General features: G+C 41.9%; 2 protein-coding genes and 2 pseudogenes across 2 annotated transcripts; 2 read left to right on the top strand and 2 right to left on the bottom strand.

Moving 5' to 3' along the window:
* Positions 1-9,162: 9,162 nt before the first annotated feature.
* Positions 9,163-10,196, bottom strand: LOC122043878 (annotated as a pseudogene).
* A 1,721-nt stretch (positions 10,197-11,917) lies between these two features.
* Positions 11,918-12,712, top strand: LOC121986550 (histone H2A). The gene is made up of 2 exons (XM_042540517.1): positions 11,918-12,221; positions 12,314-12,712. The coding sequence occupies exons 1-2, from the start codon at positions 12,009-12,011 to the stop codon at positions 12,548-12,550; spliced, it is 450 nt and encodes a 149-aa protein (XP_042396451.1). The 5' UTR covers positions 11,918-12,008; the 3' UTR covers positions 12,551-12,712.
* A 957-nt stretch (positions 12,713-13,669) lies between these two features.
* On the bottom strand, positions 13,670-14,995 carry LOC122043889 (annotated as a pseudogene).
* Positions 14,996-16,099: 1,104 nt separating this feature from the next.
* On the top strand, positions 16,100-16,948 carry LOC122043898. The gene is made up of 3 exons (XM_042604464.1): positions 16,100-16,192; positions 16,293-16,299; positions 16,377-16,948. Exons 1-3 carry the CDS (start codon positions 16,100-16,102, stop codon positions 16,946-16,948), a joined length of 672 nt encoding a protein of 223 aa, XP_042460398.1.
* Positions 16,949-23,535: the final 6,587 nt, after the last annotated feature.

A 23,535-nucleotide genomic window follows, 5' to 3' on the forward strand; every position in this document is an offset into this window, starting at 1 on the left:
CTCTGTTCCAGCCATTTCTTTAGACATCCCGGATGGAAGAGATGGTTGCAAGGCATCGCCAACACTGGAGCCGTCATCCCCAAATCCTCCAGACATATGGAACAAGAGTCTGATTCCTCAACCGTGACCATCTCGAGGCCCTCCACCGTCGCTGCAGATGCTGGCCTGGAACCTCTGTCAAAGTAGGATGATAGTCATCGTCCACGACTAAGTCGAAGTAGTCATCCTCATCGTCATCATCCTCATCATCATCGTCGTCGTTGTCATCGTCATCATTGTCATTGTCATCATCGTCGTCATCGTCATCGTCGTCGTCATTGTCACTGATGTTCAGGAGGCCAATGGTGGCCGGATAATTTGTGCAGACGAAAATGATGGAAGATACCTCCATCAAAACAACATCCATCATGCGTAGCAGGCGGACGGAGAAGGAGGTGTACCAACAGAATACTTGTGCGATAAAGTCTAGGTTGGCAGGCTCCACGAAATTGGCTGCCACATGCGCCAACATCGTCCGTGCTTCCCTTTCCCATGCCAGCTCCTGCATGAGGAGGTTGAATGATCTGTGAAAGGTGACATTGACTTGGTCGTTCGGGGGCTCCTGAGATAGATATGTCAGAAGAGAGAAGTGGTTGGATAATCAGGGTGGGGTTGTCGGCGCTGGAATCAGGCGACCTTGCTGAGCATGTGTATGTTCTACGCTCCGTGAGATGGTTATGCGTGACAGAAGATCCACGAAAACAACGTCCTCTACAGGGGCGGTGACTGTTGGTGAAGAAGGTTCCATCGGAAGGACTGATTAAGAAGTAGCAATGTTGACGGTCGTGCAATGGAACATGTATGAAGTATCGTGCAAGTTCAGTCTTCCGTATTATAGATATAGAGCAACCATAAATCTACGATATTTTCAATTAAACCATTAAATTCAATTTATTTAAATAAAATTTTTGCTCTTCCATCTATTTTTTCGATAATTCCTTGACAACTTCAACTTCCAAATTTAATCAGTTACTTACTGATTATTATTTGGTCAACAAAATAATTATGTTATCAGTAACCGAATTAGGTACTGATTCAATTACTGATTAAAATAAAATTTAACCATGCTAAATGTCAATAATCAAATTAGGTAATTAAACTAAATAGGATAAATAAGTCAAATAGGAATATTTAGAATTAGTGTATTTTTTCTATGAAATATAATAAATGATCGTACATCATATATACATTTAGTCCACAAAATCAATTGTTAATTTATTAGGTCAAGTTTTTTCTTTCGAACTTTAAAACACTCGATTAGATTTAAATGAGAATACATTATTAATTTTTCATCGATTAAACTAATTTATAAATTTAACTTCAAGGCCAAATCAATGAAATATAATTGCTGATCGATTAAAAAATATAGTTGACATTTACATCATCAAATTGACCGTCTTGCCGATCAAACAAACAACAACAATCATATAGTAATCTAAAGCAGAACATAACTAACAATATCATCAAACCAACAAATAGTTGAACTGATCAGAAATTTCTTTCCTCAATTGCAATAGATCCAGAGACTACGCAGGGTCCAGAAGTGAGAATCTGCATAGGGGGCAAGAATTGCTACGCTTCAGCCACTCCAGCAGACACCCTTCGTGAAACGGATGGCCGCAAGGCATCGCCAGAACCTGACTCATCTCCTCCAAGTCATCGAGGCATATGGGACACGAGGTATCTTCTCTCGTCGTAGTCACCATCCGAAGCCCCTCCACCGCCTCTGCGGACGGCCGCCACGGCCCTCTGCCGAACTGGACGACGTCGACATCGTCGTCGTCCTCGAAAAAGTATTCGTAGGTCTCCAGAGGAATCAAATAGCGAAGGTGGCTGTCAGAAGAGGAAGGAGCGTCGGGGATTTCAATGACGGAGAAGAACTCCATAACGACCAAATCCGTGATCGGAAATAGGTCGAGCACCGCGTAGGTGTATGTGCGGAAAGCTCGAGCGAGAAGGTCGAGGACGGCAGGGCGCACGTGATTCACCGCGACGCGGTAGAGCATCCCCTGCGTCTGCACCTCCCAGGCGGGCTCATTGTTGATGTGGTAGTAGGGTTGGTGGATGGTGAAGTGGGAGTGCTCGGCGGCGACGTCGTCGGAAGAAGGAATCCTCCGCCGGCAAAAGTGTGAGATCAATTGGGGCGGCATCATGTCTTGGTCACCCGCCAAGAGCCGTAACACCACCCGCGCCTCAATGCTAAGAATAACGCCGCCTGCGTCGGCTTCCCACCCGGGAATCACCGTCGACGGGGCGGAGCTGTCTGCGTTGATGCTCCAAGCGAAAGGATCCATGAAGAAGAAGAAGAAGAAGACGACGCAAGAAGCGATGGAAAGCTCGGAGACAAGTGACGAATGATCGAGTTATCGATCGGCGGGTTTGTGCGATGTATATAAGGCTAGGTCTAATGTCACGTGACGAAATCAAATGACATCATTTCTGTGCTGAATTCTATTGACCGTTGAATTCCTATCTTCCGTATAATTAGAAAAAGACGGCTGTAGTTAAAGAATTTTAACGGTAATCAGATTTCAATATCCTAATAGATTTTAACAGACATCAGTTTGCTAAATGTGTAAAAACTTTAAAACATAAAAAAAAAAAATCTCAACAGATATTTTGTTATGATTTTATACATCAACTTTCTATCTCAAATGATCAGCTAGGAACTCTGTTTTAATTTTGGATGTCCAAACATTGAATCCTCATGTAGACCTAAAAATAGAAAGAAAAAAAAACTCAAACAAATAGAAGTATCATCAATAATCTTTGATAACGTAAATACAATAATTAAACTCTTTTTTTTTGTCGTTCTTTCAATTAGTGTTTGTAGGCATTCATCAAATCTACAAAGCAAAACAGTACAAAATAATTTAACAATCTTTTGTTGCTACCTGTTTTTTTTTTTTTAAAAAAAAAAAGTGTTCTTTTGGTTGCTAGCGATCTTCGCTTCTGTTAAGGAAATTGTTTCCTTATCCTGTCTTATCCAAGCAGCTTTCTATCGGAACTGAAGCCATTAGAAACTAACTTGTTGTTGAATTCATCCTCCATTCACTCACATATTATTGTATTACAGCTACAAAATTATTATTACTATATGCTTCAAACATATGCTTCAGTAATTCTAATATTGCAGGGCATAAATCAACCAAAGGAAGTGATCCTGTCTGGAAGCTGAGAAGACGAACCTGCCGGTGTGACGTATCTGGAAGGTTGACCGCATCCCCATGACCCGGTGGATGATCTGTCCGCTACGTTGACCGAGTCGTCTGGAGTCCTCCTCCGGTCAACTGTACCTGTATCCATCGACCGGGTTGCCCCGGCCTCTGGTACCTCGGTGCTCGAGGCGAATTCCACAAATATATGAGTATCCAGATAATAATAGAAGAGTGCAACAAATGCAAGAAGAACGAGCAGGATGACGTACCCTGGCCCAGGGGGGCACCCTCGGATGGATGGATGAGTTGGTCGGCATACCGATCGAGTCGTCGCGGCTCTGAATAGTAGATAAATGTCCGCTCGGTGAGTAGCTAGCTTCAGCGGCTCGGATGATGCAATATCCGACTACAACCTCGGCTCGCAGGCCGAAATACAACAATGGCTCGCAAGCCGGAACACGGCACGCAGGCCGGCTAAACCCAATAACCCACCATGATGCTAATACGAATGACTAACGAGCATAATAATGGTACGAACAATGAAATACACCGGCACGATGGCCGGATCCACATCGGCGAGCTGCCAAAGGCGGCTATGGCGGTAGTTTGGAGGTGGTATTCGCCGTGATCGCCGGCACCCACCACGGGAAGTGCAGGCGGCAGTGTCGGAGGTGTAGGAGGTTTCTGGAGACGCCGGCGACGGCTGTGGCAGTCGCCGGAGGCGGCCGTGGCGGCTGGATACGCCGGTTGCTGCTGGAAACGCCGGCGACGACTGTGCTCGGTTCTCCCCCTGGCAGCGGTGAAAACGCCCTCTCCTAGGCGGCGTCGATGGTGTGAGACTGGAGGAAGGGGGTGGAGGAGAGGAGGAGAGCTGCCGGCACCCCTTGGCTGGCGGCGGCTCCCTGCACGAACCCGCCCCCTCCCTCCTGATGGCGGAGCAGTAGTGCAGAGATGATAAAAGAGAGGAGGAGGATAACTCCGGCGGCTTCGTCGATCGCCGACGACGGCGTGAGAGGGGTAAACCCCTGCTTCTCCTTGGCTGGCGGCGGGCTCCCCCTTTCTCCCTGGCGGCGGCTGCCCTCAAAAACACGAGCCCCCTTTTCGCCAAAGAAACCTCCACCTCCCCCTCCCCAAAATGCCCTTTTCTCCCCTCTTAATTACCTTTTTTCTCTTCACATATCCGGATCACAAGCCTCCCCTTCAAGTCTAGTCGAAGGAGGCGTGAGTCCGACTGACTGGACAAGTCTATCGCAAAGGGCTGAACCGCTCACGATATCAAAATCAAATCGCTGAACCAATAATATAATGTCCCTCGAACGGTCGCGATAATAATTGTGTCGCAGGAGATGGTCACGATACCGAGCAAACTAAGTCGGAAACTGGACCAATGCCAAGTGCGCAACCGCGAAGATACCGACCGAAGTGCTGTCGATCGGATGGATAGATGCTAGGCGAACGCTGTCGTGCGAGCGATCGAAATGATGTCGATCGGATGGATAGATGCTAGGCGGACGCTGTCGTGCGAGCGATCGAAATGATGTCGATCGGATGGATAGATGCTAGGCGAACGCTGTCGTGCGAGCGATCGAAATGATGTCGATCGGATGGATAGATGCTAGGCGGACGCTGTCGTGCGAGCGATCGAAATGACGCCGATCGGTCAGATAGATGCCGGGCCGCGAGGACTGCTCAACCCCGAACAGGGGAGATAGAATATATGATATGCTGGTCCGATATACTGGTCCTCCCGGCCGAACGGCTCGGGAGCCTTCGGCTTCGAGCCCGTGGCTCGGATATAAACCTCCCGGCCGAACGGCTCGGGGGCCTTCGGTGATAACTCGACCCCGAACGGGGGAGATAGAATATATGATATGCTGGTCCGTGCAGAGGTCTTCAGCCCGGAAGGTTTATAGTCGCCGGCCCGACTGCGTCCCGACTCTTGGTCGGTCGCCCGGAGGTTTATAGTCGCCGGTCCGACTGCGGCCCGACTCTTGGTCGGTCGCCCGGGGGTTTATAGTCGCCGGTCCGACTGCATCCCGACTCTTGGTCGGTCGCCCGGAGGTTTATAGTCGCCGGTCCGACTGCATCCCGACTCTTGGTCGGTCGCCCGGAGGTTTATAGTCGCCGGTCCGACTGCATCCCGACTCTTGGTCGGTCGCCCGGAGGTTTATAGTCGCCGGTCCGACTGCATCCCGACTCTTGGTCGGTCGCCCGGAGGTTTATAGTCGCCGGTCCGACTGCATCCCGACTCTTGGTCGGTCGCCCGGAGGTTTATGGTCGCCGGTCCGACTGCGTCCCGACTCTCGGTCGGTCGCCCGGAGGTTTATAGTCGCCGGTCCGACTGCATCCCGACTCTTGGTCGCCATTAGGTTGGTCCGTCAGAGATCTTCAGCTCGGGAGGTTTATAGTCGCCGGTCCGACTGCATCCCGACTCTTGGTCGGTCGCCCGGAGGTTTATAGTCGCCGGTCCGACTGCATCCCGACTCTTGGTCGGTCGTCCGGAGGTTTATAGTCGCCGGTCCGACTGCATCCCGACTCTTGGTCGGTCGCCCGGAGGTTTATAGTCGCCGGTCCGACTCTCGATTTTTAACGACGGTGCTCGTCGGTCTCCAAGTGAGATATATACCCGGCCGAACGGCTCGGGCCTTCACATCGAGCGCTGGGCTCGGATACCATATACCCTGCCGAACGGCTCGGGCCTTCACATCGAGCGTTGGGCTCGGATACCATATACCCTGCCGAACGGCTCGGGCCTTCACATCGAGCGTTGGGCTCGGATACCATATACCCGGCCGAACGGCTCGGGCCTTCACATCGAGCGCTGGGCTCGGATACCATATACCCGGCCGAACGGCTCGGGCCTTCACATCGAGCGCTGGGCTCGGATACCATATACCCGGCCGAACGGCTCGGGCCTTCACATCGAGCGCTGGGCTCGGATACCATATACCCTGCCGAACGGCTCGGGCCTTCACATCGAGCGCTGGGCTCGGATACCATATACCCGGCTGACCGGCTCGGGCCTTCGCTCCCTGAGGTAGTACTCGGCTAAAATGTACCTGGCCGAGCGGCTCAGGCCTTCGCTCCTAGGCAATAACCTCCCTCTATCACCCTGAACAGCGCAGGGTTTTGGTTTCTCATCCTGCCATAATAGTATGCAGCCCGGCCGAACGGCTCGGGGTCTTCGTGTTTGAGCCTGTGGCTCGGATATAAACCTCCCGGCCGAACGGCTCGGGGGCCTTCGGCTTCGAGCTCGTGGCTCGAATATAAACCTCCCGGCCGAACGACACGGGGGCCTTCGTCTTCGAGCCTGTGGCTCGGATATAAACCTCCCGGCCGAACGGCACGGGGGCCTTCGTCTTCGAGCCCGTGGCTCGGATATAAACCTCCCGGCCGAACGGCACGGGGGCCTTCGGCCCCGGCTGAATGGCTCGGGGGCCTTCGCCTTCGAGCCCGTGGCTCGGATATAAACCTCCTACCGAAGCACGGGGCGCCGTCTTGAGCCCGTGGCTCGATATAAACCTCCTACCGAAGCGGCACGGGGCCGTTCGAGCCCGTGGCTCGGATATAAACCTCCGAACACTTCGCCTTCGAGCCCGTGGCTCGATATAAACCTCGGGGCGCCTCGAGCCCGTGGCTCGATATAAACCTCCGGGGGCCTCGAGCCCGTGGCTCGATATAAACCTTCTTCGAGCCCGTGGCTCGATATAAACCTCCCCGGCACGGGGGCCGTCTTGAGCCCGTGGCTCGATATAAACCTCCGGCACGGGGCGCCGTCTTGAGCCCGTGGCTCGATATAAACCTCCTCCTCGAGCCCGTGGCCACGGGGCCGCCGTCTTGAGCCCGTGGCTCGGATATAAACCTCCGAACACACGGGGCCTTTGGCTTCGAGCCCGTGGCTCGATATAAACCCTCGGCACGGGGGCCTTCGGCCTCGAGCCCGTGGCTCGGATATAAACCTCGGACAGCCTTCGCCTTCGAGCCCGTGGCTCGGATATAAACCTCCCCGGCACGGGGCCGCCGTCTTGAGCCCGTGGCTCGATATAAACCTCCTACCGACGGCACGGGGGCCTTCGAGCCCGTGGCTGATATAAACCTCCGGCGGCACGGGGGCCCTTCGAGCCCGTGGCTCGATATAAACCTCGGCCGGCGGCTCGGGGCCTTGAGTTCGAGCCGTGGCTCGATATAAACCTCCGGCCGCGGGGGCCCTTCGAGCCCGTGGCTCGATATAAACCTCCCGGCGCGGGGCCGTCTTGAGCCCGTGGCTCGATATAAACCTCCGGCCGGCACGGGGCGCGTCTTCGAGCCCGTGGCTCGATATAAACCTCCCGGACGGGGCGCCGTCTTGAGCCCGTGGCTGATATAAACCTCCTACCGAGCGGCTCGGGGCCTTGAGTTCGAGCCTGTGGCTCGGATATAAACCTCCCGGCCGATCGGCACGGGGGCCTTCGTATTCGAGCCTGTGGCTCGGATATAAACCTCCCGGCCGAACGGCTCGGGGGCCTCCGGGCCTAATACAGATCATATAACTGACAGGATAAATACCAGAAAAACTGACCGTGATCATGAGGATGGCAGAACTATCCGGCGTCGTTCATCTTCACGTTCCAGATCAGGCGCTTTCCCACAGACGGCGCCATTTTGATCCTGTCTGGAAGCTGAGAAAACGAACCTGCCGGTGTGACGTGTCTGGAAGGTTGACCGCATCCCCATGACCCGGTGGATGATCTGTCCGCTACGTTGACCGAGTCGTCTGGAGTCCTCCTCCGGTCAACTGTACCTGTATCCATCGACCGGGTTGCCCCGGCCTCTGGTACCTCGGTGCTCGAGGCGAATTCCACAAATATATGAGTATCCAGATAATAATAGAAGAGTGCAACAAATGCAAGAAGAACGAGCAGGATGACGTACCCTGGCCCAGGGGGGCGCCCTCGGATGGATGGATGAGTTGGTCGGCATACCGATCGAGTCGTCGCGGCTCTGAATAGTAGATAAATGTCCGCTCGGTGAGTAGCTAGCTTCAGCGGCTCGGATGATGCAATATCCGACTACAACCTCGGCTCGCAGGCCGAAATACAACAATGGCTCGCAAGCCGGAACACGGCACGCAGGCCGGCTAAACCCAATAACCCACCATGATGCTAATACGAATGACTAACGAGCATAATAATGGTACGAACAATGAAATACACCGGCACGATGGCCGGATCCACATCGGCGAGCTGCCAAAGGCGGCTATGGCGGTAGTTTGGAGGTGGTATTCGCCGTGATCGCCGGCACCCACCACGGGAAGTGCAGGCGGCAGTGTCGGAGGTGTAGGAGGTTTCTGGAGTCGCCGGCGACGGCTGTGGCAGTCGCCGGAGGCGGCCGTGGCGGCTGGATACGCCGGTTGCTGCTGGAGGAGGTGACACAGGAGGGGGAGGCGGCGCTGGAAACGCCGGCGACGACTGTGCTCGGTTCTCCCCCTGGCAGCGGTGAAAACGCCCTCTCCTAGGCGGCGTCGATGGTGTGAGACTGGAGGAAGGGGGTGGAGGAGAGGAGGAGAGCTGCCGGCACCCCTTGGCTGGCGGCGGCTCCCTGCACGAACCCGCCCCCTCCCTCCTGATGGCGGAGCAGTAGTGCAGAGATGATAAAAGAGAGGAGGAGGATAACTCCGGCGGCTTCGTTGATCGCCGACGACGGCGTGAGAGGGGTAAACCCCTGCTTCTCCTTGGCTGGCGGCGGGCTCCCCCTTTCTCCCTGGCGGCGGCTGCCCTCAAAAACACGAGCCCCCTTTTCGCCAAAGAAACCTCCACCTCCCCCTCCCCAAAATGCCCTTTTCTCCCCTCTTGATTACCTTTTTTCTCTTCACATATCCGGATCAGGAAGTGAATATGTACATCATCATCAAGAACGAGCATGATAAGCCAAGGAGGAGGAGATCATCAGCGGGCGGCGGTATTGGGATTAGAGAGCATGTGGACCACCTCCCTCATCGTCGGCCGGTCGCGGTGCTCTGCTCCTCCAGGCAGAGCATTGCCACCTTGAACAGGTTAGTGATCAACGTCTCCGGACTCGGCGTCAGCCTGCCGTCCACAATCGACATAACGGCTGCTGCATCACTCTCCTCATTCGCTTCCGATATCGTCTTCCGGACCCATCGCACAATGTCGACGCCGTCGCCGAACCCGCCCACTGGCCGTTGCCCGGTGATCAGCTCGAGCAACACCACGCCGAAGCTATACACGTCGCTCTTTTCGTCCGCTCGAAGTGTGTATGCGTATTCTGTGCGAGAATCTAGGTTTAAGCAGACGTTTTTCGAGTAGATTGATCATCAGTGGAAGAGAGATGCTGGTGGGGATTTTAACTAATATCATTACCGGGGGCGATGTAGCCGTAGGAGCCGGCGATGGAGGAGACGCACTCCGAGGCGCCGGTGTCATGGAGGAACTTGGCGAGGCCAAAGTCGGCGACGTGCGCCTCGAAGTTGGAGTCGAGGAAGGATGTTGTTGGACTTGACGTCGCGGTGGAGGATGAGCGGAGGGCGATCCGCCGCGATGCGCCACCGCGCCTGCCACCCAAGGTGCGCTCCCTTGCTGCTGTGCAACATCTCCCCCAAGCTCCCGTGGGGCATGTACTCGTAGAGCAGGAGATTGGTCTCCCTGTTGGAGACGAAGCCCACCAATCTATTGGACTAACAAAAAAAATTATCCGTTTAACTTTATTAAATATTTAAAAGGCATCGTATATTTTAAATTTTAATATATTTTTAAAATATAGATAATAGAAATCGTCAGTGTTTTGAACTGTCCAATATTTTGGACGAAAGTTCTTATTATAACAAGTGGTAATAGAATAATTTTTTTAAAAATATTCCTTTTAATAAATTTAAAGTAAATGCATCTTTTAAATATTCGATAAAGTTAAATATGGAAACTGCATAAGCTTTTTCGCCGATGGAAGCAATGCTACCTACCGCTTTTCCCAATACACATTCTGCCTGCTAGCTGGCCCTGTCATTGGGCGAAGATTTTCTATTCAATTTCCACCGTCCCCGTGACACACTTGCGTGTAAATAGATGCGGAAAAAATCCAATATATTTTCAAAATATATTTATTATAATTATTAAAATATCCCAAAATTTAGTAGCTTTTCAAGATGACCTCCTCACGAAAATTCTACATCAGAAAATTAATAAATATTAAAGATATATATATTTTAAAATGACCATATATAAATTTTGTAAACGGAAATATTCATATACAGATTTAGGTATCAATATTCATTCACTAAATTTTTTTTAAAAAAATTATTTTTGAAATATTAAATATCATTTAATTTGAGATAAATAGAAAAAATAAAGAGAATAGATTGTACAATAAAATGTAGATATTAAGTAAGGAGAGAAAAAAATAATAAAAAATAGAAAAGTGAGAAAAATAATAATAATTTATATACATAAAGAAAATTTTAGAATAATTATTGTAATGTAAATTGAAAATTAATTATTTAAATTTAATAAATCAGATAGTTTATCTTAAATTTTAAAATATTATAGAAAATTTGATATAGATGATCTTCCATTAGATTCCTTTTAATTCTATAAAATTAGATTTATGATGTAGTATTATTTAATTATAGAGAATAAAATTCTCTATTCTAAAAATAAAAAAATAATTTTTTATCTCACCTTCCTAATTTTTCACTATTATAAATATAACAATAAAAAAAAAGAAAAGAAAAAATATAAAGATAATGGAAAAAAGTGGTAGAAGAAGAAAATAATAAAAAATTTAGGATAGCTCGTGTTATTCAAAAGTGGTAGTCTGAATTTAATAACGTTAGTAATTTATTCTAAATTTTAAAGATATTATAAAGAAAGAGGTGTAGATACTCTTAGGCGTATTTTTGTTTATTTCTAACATGTTTAAATCTTGAGTGTCCATTTTGATAAATTAACATATGCTTTTTTTAATAAGCGGTTGAATTTAGAACACTGGACTGATAGACAATTTAAGTATTTTTAATATGTCACTTTGATGTTGAAGCCGATTTCAATGTCTTCGATACCGACTTCGATACTGATACTGATATCGATTTTGACGTCAATACTGAATTTAACAAATGAACTATAAATATTTGAATACGTAAGTCTTAATCAATAAATATACATAAGATAAATTAATTTCTCGAACGCATAAATTTTTAATAAAAATAAGAATAATTTTATAATTTTATATATTTAATTTTATTATCATCACTTTCCTCCCAAACATAATAATATATATTAAATTAATAAATCTTCACTCATTACTAAATAAAAAAATATAAATACTTTATTTTCTCACCTTATAATCCCTTTCGTTTTGCTATAGTAAATCTATACTCCTCCCATCCAAAGTCCAAACAGAGGATGAGGTGGACGCATAGATCTCGGGCTTGCTTCTGCTCGGCAGCTCTCCACTGTCCATCTCACAAAACACGGTACGCCAAAAAATAAATAGACGAACCAAACACGTCGCGACACGGAGTGGACCCAGTTATAAGTACACTATTGGTCCTAAGCAGCGTTTCCTATTTCCATCCCGCGGAATGCAATCGTGAGACTCAATTGCCTGCCGATTGGTCCAAGCGTGAGTAACACGGATTGCCAGTTCAGCAAGATCCGATCGCTATTTTGATTCATCCAACGGTCCATAAAAATTACACGAAACACAAGTACGTAATACACGTATATAATTCTCTTCTGGATTGAAATGAAGTAAGCGATCGAGTCAATTGTATCAGGGGTCTTTTCGGTCCAAACCGGCACGTTACACTAGAGGGCGGAGATGGAGACAGGTGGCAAGGCGAGGAAGGGCGCCGGCGGCCGGAGGGGCGGCGGCGGACCTAAGAAGAAGCCGGTCTCTCGATCGGTGAAGGCCGGCCTCCAGTTCCCCGTCGGTCGCATCGGGCGCTACCTCAAGCACGGACGCTACGCGAAGCGCGTCGGCACCGGCGCCCCCGTCTACCTCGCCGCCGTGCTCGAATACCTTGCGGCCGAGGTAATGCGACCTCTTCCTTCGCCTCCGTGTTCCAGATCTGACTTCGGATTCGCTCTTTAGGATCTTATGATGGGTTGTGGCTTGTGATTCAGGTGTTGGAGCTGGCGGGGAACGCGGCGAGGGACAACAAGAAGACCCGGATCGTACCGCGGCATGTGCTGCTGGCGATTAGGAACGACGAGGAGCTAGGGAAGCTCCTCGCTGGCGTCACGATCGCCCATGGAGGGGTGCTGCCCAACATTAACCCAGTGCTGTTGCCGAAGAAAACCGCCAGCAAGGAGCCCAAGTCGCCGAGTAAGCCCGCCGGCAAATCGCCCAAAAAGGCTTGATTTGGAGCTCCAATTCTCGCCCTTGTTCTTTATCCGTAAGTAATTTTAGCTTCTTTTTCCCCCTTTTGTCTGGTGGACTGGTGGAATGTAATGTGGATGACTGATGTGATCGAACTAAGCAGTATTAACCTGTGCAATCTAGTATGATTCTAATTCTTGTTATTCGCGTTACATCTTTAGCGTTTGTGGTTTTCCCTCGATTAATGCTTCTTCTTCCTGATCATGTGATCTGCAAAGGGGTGATCTGCAGCTATCTTTGTCTTCAAACATTTAACCATTCTCCAACTATCGATTGTGCCATACAGTAAATGTGGCAGATTTATGGTTTCAATGTATGATCTCTCGCATTGGAAATGTAGATTTTTTTTACCAATTTGTTTTTCTATAACTACATTATGATAGACTATTCGAGGCATTGGCTTGCTAAAATCGCTTAATTTTTTGGCACATTAGCCCACGTATGTATCTGCTGTTGCGACGAATTGCACATGATGCACCATGTGAGGAGCACATGGTCTGGTCCCTTGAAAAAAGATAAATAACTTTTTGTGACACTCGCCTGTATGTTCCATTGCCCGTGTCTTGAGGTTTGGTGCATAGCACATGGCACTTGTCAAAGCATGCTTTTATGTTGTAAATTAAATCTATATCTTATTATTTTCCTTCAAATTACAAATTTGTTAATTAAAGCTTCACATGAAGAACTTTAGACCATCTCCAACCATAAACTCTATTTTGGTACACTTTCAACATCAATTTGGTGTCATTTGAGCACCAAAATTTTTTCCAACTCTAATCATGAGATATCATTTTCTACCCTAAAAGGAATATTTTTTAGAATATCTATTTTTCTATCTTATAATTTATTATTTAACATATATATTAATTTGTTAAATATTTTTATTACAATAATAATTACTATTAATTTTTATGATATTATGTTTTTAGTTACAAGAAAATTAAAATTAGTATTTTTATAATTTTGTTAGAAATAATTTAATAAGTATACTAATATTTAATATTTAAAGATAATACACAATCATAAACAATTTAGATAATTTTTTTAAAATATTTTCACCAGCCAACTAACACTTCATTAATAATACATCATTATGAACCTTAATTATCAGAATTACCAAATTGTTCCCACAAATGCTCAATTAATGCATTTCTAAGGGCAAAGTGAGCATTTTTATTTTTGATTCCTTCGTGTCTAGCAAGAAACTCTTGAAATCGGGTATTGTCATCTATTGTTGTATCAACATTTGCAGCCGATGAGACTTCACCTTGCTCAACAATTGAGGTATTCATATCGCGCTCATCTTCAATGATCATATTATGCATAATAATGTATGAAGTCATTATATCATGTAAAATATTTTTCTGCCAAAAACGTGAAGGTCCTGCAACAATTGCAAAGCGTGATTGGAGCACTCCAAATGCTCGCTCAACATCTTTTCTACATGCCTCTTGTTTCATTACAAACAACTTATTCTTTGTACCACGTGGATCTTGAATTGTTTGAACAAGTGTAGACCATTTTGGGTATATACCATCAGCTAAATAGTAACCTATGTTGTACTCTTTTCCTTGAATGACATAATGAGCAGGGGGAGCAATACCTTGAGCAAGATTAGAAAAAAGATGAGAAGACTCCAATACATTAATATCATTGTTAGATCCAGGTAAACCGAAATATGCATGTCATATCCAAAGATCATAATCAGCTACAACTTCTAGAATAATTGTTGGCTTTCCACTGCGACCGGAATATTGCCCAGCCCATGCTGTTGGGCAATTTTTCCACTTCCAATGCATGCAATCTAAACTACCCAACATTCCAGGAAAACCACATTGCTCACCAATATGAAGAAGCCTGGCAACATCATTAGCATTAGGTGATCGCAGGTACTGACCTCCAAATACTTCAACAACAGCACGACAAAATCTTTTCACGCTTTCTATGGCAGTTGATTCTCCTATTTTGATGTACTCATCAGTAGCATCTGCCGGTACACCATATGCCAATATTCAAAATGCAGCTGTCATTTTTTGTAAACCTGACAAACCAAGTTTTCCAACTCTGTCTCTTTTCTGCACAAAATAATTATCATGATTACTAACCTCGTTAAAAATATGCATAAATAAATTTCTTCCCATTCGGAATCTTCTTCGAAACATTGCAGCATTATATGTAGGATTTTCGGCAAAGTAATCATTGAATAAATTACGATCAGCAGCTTCTCTATTACGATTGATCACTATGTGACCAGGAATAGATCCTTGATGTTTGCCTTTGTCGCTTTCTTCACTCAGATGTTTCAAAATGACCTGATTGTTGCGGTAGATCGCTTGAGTGATAAGTCTTCTGTGTGCTTCAAATATATCATCATCTTCAGAGCTTGAGGATGATAAATTTGATGTACCTTCATATCTAGCACTCATTTTTTGAGATGAAGAATATGATTGAATTGTTTTCAGTTATGGTGTGTAAATAATGTGAACACAACACTTTTTAATTTTGTAGGTGACGGGACATCACAATGAACACAACACTTTTTAATTTTGCAGGTGATGGGACATCACAATGCACACACCATGATAATTATTTCAGGAGATGAGACATCACAATAAACACAACACTTTTTAATTTTGCAGGTGACGGGACATCACAATGCACACACCATGATAATTATTTCAGGAGATGAGACATCACAATGAACACAACATTTTTTAATTTTGCAGATGACGGGACATCACAATGCACACACCATAATAATTATTTCAGGAGATGAGACATCACAATGGACAACACTTTTTAATTTTGCAGGTGATGGGACATCATAATGCACACACCATGATAATTATTTCAGGAGATGGGACATCACAATGAACAACACTTTTTAATTTTGCAGATGACGGGACATCACAATGCACACACCATGATAATTATTTCAGGAGATGGGACATCACAATAAACGCAACACTTTTTAATTTTACAGGTGACGGGACATCACAATGCACACACCATGATAATTATTTCAGGAGATGGGACATAACAATGAACACAACACTTTTTAATTTTACAGATGACGGGACAACACAATGCACACACCATGATAATTCTTTCAGGAGATGGGACATCACAATGAACACAACACTTTTTAATTTTGCAGATGACGGGACAACACAATGCACACACCATGATAATTATTTCAGGAGATGGGACATCACAATGAACACAAACTTTTTAATGCACACACAAATCTTATACAATGCACATAATTTTTTCCTATATAATGGCATACTAGACATGGCCATCACAATACACCTTTACTCTTGAAAAAAATGAGTTCGAATTCTCGTTCATCATCCTACTCAGTTGAAGAAGATAAACATTTATGTCATGTTTATCTTCATATTTCTCAAAATCCAACCATAGGAATCAACCAAAAAAAGAATCAATTTTGGGCAAGAGTTGAGATAGAGTATAATCAAGATCCAAATTTTAAAAATTCTGAGCGACCAAGAAGATCATTACAAAAAAGGATGAATACTATCATTGTTGCTGTTTCCAAATTGAAGGGTTGCATACGACAAATCGAAGAATTGAATCCAAGTGGAGCATCAGAAGAAGATATTGTAAGTTGTTTTCATTATTTCTTTTGTAGACTATCCAAGTTGTTTTCAATATCTAATTTAGTTATTAATTTTGTTTCATAATTGTATTATTTTCTTACAGATGAATCGTGCTCAGATGTTATTAATACAAGACCCTAATTACTCAAAGGCTTCAAATTTGAACATGTGTGGAGCATTCTTCAAGGTATTGAGAAATTCAACAGTGACAACATCAAAGCTGCATCTACAAGAGTGCAACGACAAACTGCTCAAGCTGATTATTCTCAATCATATAATCTCGAGAAAGATGTTTATTCACCTTCATCTCCACATGTCTCTTCGTTTAATCTTAACATCACTGATTCAGACAGTGGTGGTACTTCAACTAAACGACCTATTGGGGTGAAGAAAGCAAAACTGAAGAGAAAGAATGAACAACAATTCAGTAAAATGGTTTCACAGAATGACGAACTTGTTGCAGCGTTGGATCGAAGTACCAATGTTGCTATGTTCAAGGAAGAGAATAAAATTTTATTCAAAGATTTGAATACCATTGCTGATCCGATAATGCGTGAATTTATTCGCGGTGAACAAGTCAGAATTATGCAAAAGAGGACTGAAAACGAAAAATCTCAATCAATTCCACATCAAGGAGAAGGATCTAGGATCAATTCGTCTCAAGAAGAAGAACAAGGATCTCAAGATCCTTTGAATGGTTCTGGTAAATTTTATGATTATTTCGGTGGTTTATTAAGAGGTGATTTTCCAGAATATTAAACATTGATTTGTTTAGTATTCTAATGTTATTGTAGTTATTTAAATGTATGTTTACTTTAGTGTTTGTAGCATCTTTAAATTGTAGGATGTTTACTTTAGTGTTTGTAGCATTTTTAAATTGTAGGATGGAATGTTATGTATTTTGAAATTTTAAATATTTAATTGTGTGTTTGTTATGAGATTACCAATATTATAAATTTTAATATATTTATAATCTTAGCAACATAACAAATATTAAAATTTATAATATATATTTAATTGAAATTTATATATTAAATTTATAATATATAAAATTTATATAATAAATTCAATTAAATTAAATCATATTAATTTATAATATTTAAAAATATTTTAAATATAACTTGCCTATCATGATATATTATATTAAAAAAAATCTCTACTTGCACCATTTTAGTACAATTTTTGAGGTCACCATTGGAGAGGATATGGTGCCCTTTTTATACCAAAATAGTGTAAAAGGGTACCGGTTGAAGATGCTCTTAGGGTCTAATTAAAAATCATGTTTTTGGAAAGGCACACCATGATAATACATTTGAAGCTTGAACATCAGTCACCTATGATAGGGGGCTCATTGTCCTCGCCCTTTTTGTTGTTATTAGCATATTCCTTCATTCTTTTTACCCTCTAGGCTTCTTTCTTGGAAGTATGATGATTGACATGAGAGCTTTTGCTTGTTCCTATACAAGAGCGTTCCTTGGTGACTCCTATGTAGTAGTGCACTTCCCCTTTCCTTTTCATTGGGAGTCCTGAAGTTCCCTTTTGGTGTCCTTCCTAAATAGGGGTGTCAAAAATGAATTTGATTTGATGACTCAACTTGAGTCGATCCGAAAAAAATTAGGTTCGGGTTGGATATTTTTAGGTTCGGTTTGGGTTGGAGGGTTAAAAATTTTCGGGTTGGGTCGGATCCGAAAAAAATTAGGTTCGGGTTGGATATTTTTAGGTTCGGTTCAGGTTGTAGGGTTAAAAATTTTCGGGTTGGGTCGGATTCGGATGGACTCGGGTTGACTTAGATTGATTTAAATATAGGGTTTAGTGGGTTTTTTTAAGTTTGAATTAAATTTTATTTTAAAAATTAAGATATTTTTATGTATATTAATATCATTTTTGTATGATAATGATAGAGTATTGAGATAAAAGTGAAGAATTATAAGAAAAATAGTCTAAAAAAGTCGTTTTGAATTAGATTTTCGAGTCATCTGGGTTGGGTTCGGGTTGGTTGGGTTTAGGTGTTTTAGGTTGAATTCGGGTTCGGGTCGGATTCAGGTTGGGTGTAAAAAAAAAAATTCAATCCGAGCTATTCTGACCCGATCCATCCGAATTGACACCCTTATCCGCAAATGATAAGGGCACCATGGTGGTTGAAAATATTGATAAGTATTTATGGTCTTTATTTTCATATCATTTTTTAAATATTTTACTATTTAAATATTTTAAATCTTATAATGAAATTTTTAATTAATTAAATATTTATAATTTCTATCCATCAAATATTTTATTTTTAAATATCTCTAATTTTATAATTAAGTATAGATTCATCAATTAAATATTTATAGATTTTATGATCATTTTATTAATTTATATTTAATTTTATATTTAAATAAAATTAATATATATTTTAAATATATTTTATCTATAATTTATTCATTTTTTAATATTTATTTATATATTTAAGATAATTATTCAATATAATTATTTTAATATTACTATGTTATTTAAACAAAAACAATACACCTACACATTAAAAAAAACTTACAAGTTCGAATCTTTCATAAATTCAAAATTGAATAATTAAATATTTAATAGATGATAAATTAGTTAGTTACTTATCACGATAGTATGTTTCCAAATGTGTTCAACAAAATCGTGATGAAGCTGATGATGCACCTGAATATTACGTAACTTAGAATTTTTTCGAATATATTAAGCAAATTCACTAGTTAAGTCATGATTCGTTGTGATAGTATCTTGTTCTTCGCAGTCCCAAATTAATATTGTATGATCTTCGTTCTTCACAATAATGTTGGTAAAATAATGCACGTATATATTATTTCTTTGTATTTATCCATAGACCAATGTCGTCAGAGACCTTTTATAATCGTCCAACGAGCTTGGAGTACTCTAAATTCACACTCGACATATTTTCTTCAAGTCTCTTATTTTTCTTTAAATTTCATTCTTTTTGGAACCTGAAGGCATGAAAAACTCTTGACAAAAGTGGTCTATTTCGAATATATGTCATCTATCATGTAGTACCCTTTTGTATATTGTGTATCGTTCACAATAAAGTGTACTTCTGAGGCATTTCATTTCAAAATGTCATTAAAAAATAAGTTATTCATTAAGCACATTGATATCATTGCGAGATCTAGCAACTCCAAAAAATACATACCATATCCATAAATCAACAGATGTGACTGTTTCAAGCACAATTGTTAGATAGCCTTCGCCTTATGTGTATTGTGCTCTCCACGAGATCGGACAATTTTTCCAGACCTATGCAATCAAGACTTCCTAACATCCTAGGAAAATTCTACTTTTGTTCATGCATTTCAAGCAAACGAATGATGTCAATTGCATTGGATTTTTTTAAGTACTCACCTCCATATATTTGTATCACACATTAGCAAGAGTTGGACAAGCATTCGAGGGCAGTTGTTTCACCCATTCACATGCACTTATCAAATTGGTCCGCGGAACCTCCATAAGCCAATTAACTGATAGTCGCCGTGCATTTCTGAAGTGGTGACAAATCTTTTCTCATTGCATCTTCTCTCCATTTAAAATATCCACTTGTATGGACTATGCATTAAAATAACTCTTTTCTTATTCGGAATCATCGTCGGAACATGTCATTTGTATACACCGGCTTAACAGAGAAATAATCATTGACAAGTTAAGTAGGTCTAGCTACACATTCTCTGTTAATTGCCCTTCTTTTTTGTATACTCACATAATAATCTTGTGATCCCCAAAAGGTCCAAAAATGTTAATTAAAAAAAAAAAAGAGGAAATGGTAGCCCATCTTTTGGTGGACCCCACAAATGAGAAATCACCGAGTACAAACTTATGTTCGGTGATTTGTAATCATCTAAGAAATATCTCCTCTAATGAAGAATATTTAGAGAAATATCCTCTCCAAATATTCTAGATAGACCATGTTAGAGATATTCTCGTCCTCACGGATTGGTACTATTAGTATTTGCATGAGTGATTATTCTAATTTTTTTATGATTAATTTTTAATTTGTATAAAATATTTCGTTAGATATTTGACTTTTCTCTTACTATATTTGTCTTTATTCTCTTTTATAGGGTGTGGGCAGGCCCGGACCTGAGGTGACGCCTAGGAGGTGCTTGCCTCAGGCCCAGTTCTAAGAGGGGTCCAAATATTATTAGTTTGTCATGTAATTTAATATGTATATTTTAATTTTAATAAAACTAGCATCATCGATTCCTCTCCTTAAATTTTCGTCATTGCGACTTGAGAAGTGCCCCTTTGTCGATCGCTTGATCCTCGCCCTAAATTCGCCATCGCAAAGTGTCGATGTGCTGCTGTGTCGATCCTCTCCTAATTTTGCCGTCGCAAAGTGTCAATCCTTGCCCTAATTTCGCCGCGAACTCTCCTCTTCAAGGGTGGTCGTTTCTAGTTTTCTACACGGCCGACGATAGCAATCTACCAGCCTCTTCGATTAATCTTCCATTTTGGTAAATTTCTGTTTGATCTGTGTAGTTTTTATTTCTGATCAACTTCGTTGTTTTTGACTTCTTGCTTGCTTTTGAATTGTTGTGTTTTGTGCGGTTACAAAAGCAAGGAAAAAGGTGAGATGGAGACAAAAGCAAAGCTGACTTTTCTTGTTCTCTTCTGTCGTTTTGCTCTTGCTCCTTAATTCCTATTAACTCTATCCAATTTGATTCAATTGGTTTGTATCATTAAATTAGTTAGCTTTTTTGCATCTGGAAGCGAGCTAGAAAAAAGGATTCCCCCTCCTTCGTAGGAAAAGCATGAGAGATATAACAAGCCAATCCACATCATAACAATTTAATTGGGTTTTGCATGATTGATTACTAATGCTCATTGCATTAAATACTAAATATACCAAAAATAAAGACAAATTGATAAATTTTTCAACAACAATTGGTCAATTATTTGTACCCAAAATAATTCCTTTAGATTGGTTTGGCCCCAGGTACAAGAATGTTGAATCATAAAATTTGATTGTGAACTCATTGAAGCAGGAGATATGCTAAGATGACTTTTTTAGATGTAAGTAGTAGTTTTCTTCCTGTTCATCTGTTTGAGCTTAGCTCTTTGGCTTTAATCTACCATTTTGATGTCATTTTATGCTCATTTGTCAAAGGAGGACCTAATTGAATTAACCTCCCTAGCAAAAAACAAGCAATGAACAGGATCCCTTGTGCTACACTTGAATTGTAGCAGCATAAAATTTTCATGACTAGTTATGAGTGCAACTAGAGTCGTTTACTATATTTTAATCATATTTTGAAATGTAGATGATTTTTTAAGTTAATATAGTAGTAAGATGATGTAAGAGGCCTTTTTATTGAAGTTCGACTCAGGTCATCAAAATCTCAGGTACGACACTAGGTGTAGGACTGTCCTAAAACATCCTTTCAATGCTAATGCTAATGTTAATGCTAATTTTTGCACCGATATACCCTTTTTTTTTGCTCCAATGTAGTCATTGTGATATGTCAGAAGATCAACTTTAGGTGAGCCAAATCGAAAGATAAGCTTTAGGTGAGCCAAATCGATTGATTGCCAAACTAATGTCATGATAGTTCTTAGCTCAATTTTGAATATAAGAGTCGGTATAAGAAATCAAAGAAAGATTAGCTTTCGTTCAAGGAAACATTACTCACTTCAAAATTAGGGAATTGTCAGGCCAATGATAGGATATGAGAGTATGGCTCTAAAGTATGCAAGCTTGGTGTAGTCATGGTCGCCCCATATTGTCGAATATGGGAGTGATTGATTTTCTTGCCTTGCTCAATTTTGACATTGAACAAGAGACTACGGTAGAACATCCTTTCAAGGCGGTACGATAGTTGAGACATAGGACATTGTCATATGAGATCTTGAGGTCAAAATTCGACGTGTTCGAGAGTGTCCTTCTCTATACCTTAGTCGCTTGTACTAATGACTAATAGTCATCAATAATTTACCTCCTCCTTTTTGACCTAAGAACGGATTGACGGAAACAGTAGAGATAAACTAATCACCTTTTGCTGTGTGAAACTGCGGTAGAGCATTAAATTTGTTGGGTTTAGCTCGACTTATCTAGAGAACTTTCACTAATTCTATAATTGTTTATTAGCTTATCTTTGTATGATTGTCATTTTGTGCTTTACTTAAGAATGAGTGCATTTACTCTTCTTAGGGAAAGAGGTTTGACAATGTCAAAAAGGCCAGAGTTCATCTTGAGAATTAGGAACGTATGGATTAACCCTATCTCCCAAACAATATGCTACCAAGGACACCTATTAGTTAGAGCTAAGATCACATCTCAATGCCCCCTTAGATATGGTGCAGTGGAAAGACAGATGGTGAATTCACAAACTATCATGGTTTAATACCTAGCTGGAGCATGCGATAAGGTTATTAATTGGCGGAGCTGTTTTACAAGGTAGCACATAATATCTTGTAAAATTAGCTAACCAGCCTATGCAAAATAGTTAACTAGCCTATGCAGGAGGATGGGATGAGGAGGTCAGCTAATAAAAGCACTGCCATGAGTGCTTTAGATTTACCCAATTGGCCAACTATAGGGAGAGCCACTCACCTCTAGGAATAGATTAGTTTGGAAATCTGAATTATTAAAAAAAAAATCACATCTTGACTCTGAATTATTAAAAAAAATCACATTTGAATTTTTTAAAAAAGATCGCATCTCGACTCTTGTCCAATTGAGGCAAAATTAATTTGTCATAATCTGTTAAATTTGATTAGATAAATTGTGTCACTTTACTTTTAAAATAATAAATAAAATTAATGGCTAAATATCAAACTAGTCTACTTCAAAATCGTGTCACATTAGTAAATAATACAAGTAAATCCTAATTAAACCATAATAACTAGTTAGGTATAATTAGAAAGGAAGAAATGGGAGTGAAAATGTATTAAAATAATTAAATTTTGAATTGGCATATATGTCCCTTAGTAATTTTAGACAATTTGTTATTCCAATTTTAGGATAAAATTTGAAAGCCAAATTATTTGGATATATAAACAAATATTATTAACTTAATACGCCATGTAATTAATTTGTTAAATATTTAATTGATTAAGATCATATAAATTTTAAAAATAATTTTTTTATTATTATTAATTTTATGCCCTGCACTTCAGATGTCTCACGGTCTTTATTCAGAGATTATATGAATCTCTGGAAAAAAAAAATTATAAAATTAATTTATAGTCGACTGTTAATTAATAAAACATTCTAATTAACCCGGCCGAAATATTACACATTGAAAAGTTAATCTGGGCCGAGCCAGTCCATTTACCGGGTTAGGGACTTAGGGTATTGATTAACTTAACCTAGAATG

The sequence above is a fragment of the Zingiber officinale genome, chromosome 1B (assembly GCF_018446385.1).
Source record: "Zingiber officinale cultivar Zhangliang chromosome 1B, Zo_v1.1, whole genome shotgun sequence".
NCBI lineage: Eukaryota > Viridiplantae > Streptophyta > Magnoliopsida > Zingiberales > Zingiberaceae > Zingiber > Zingiber officinale.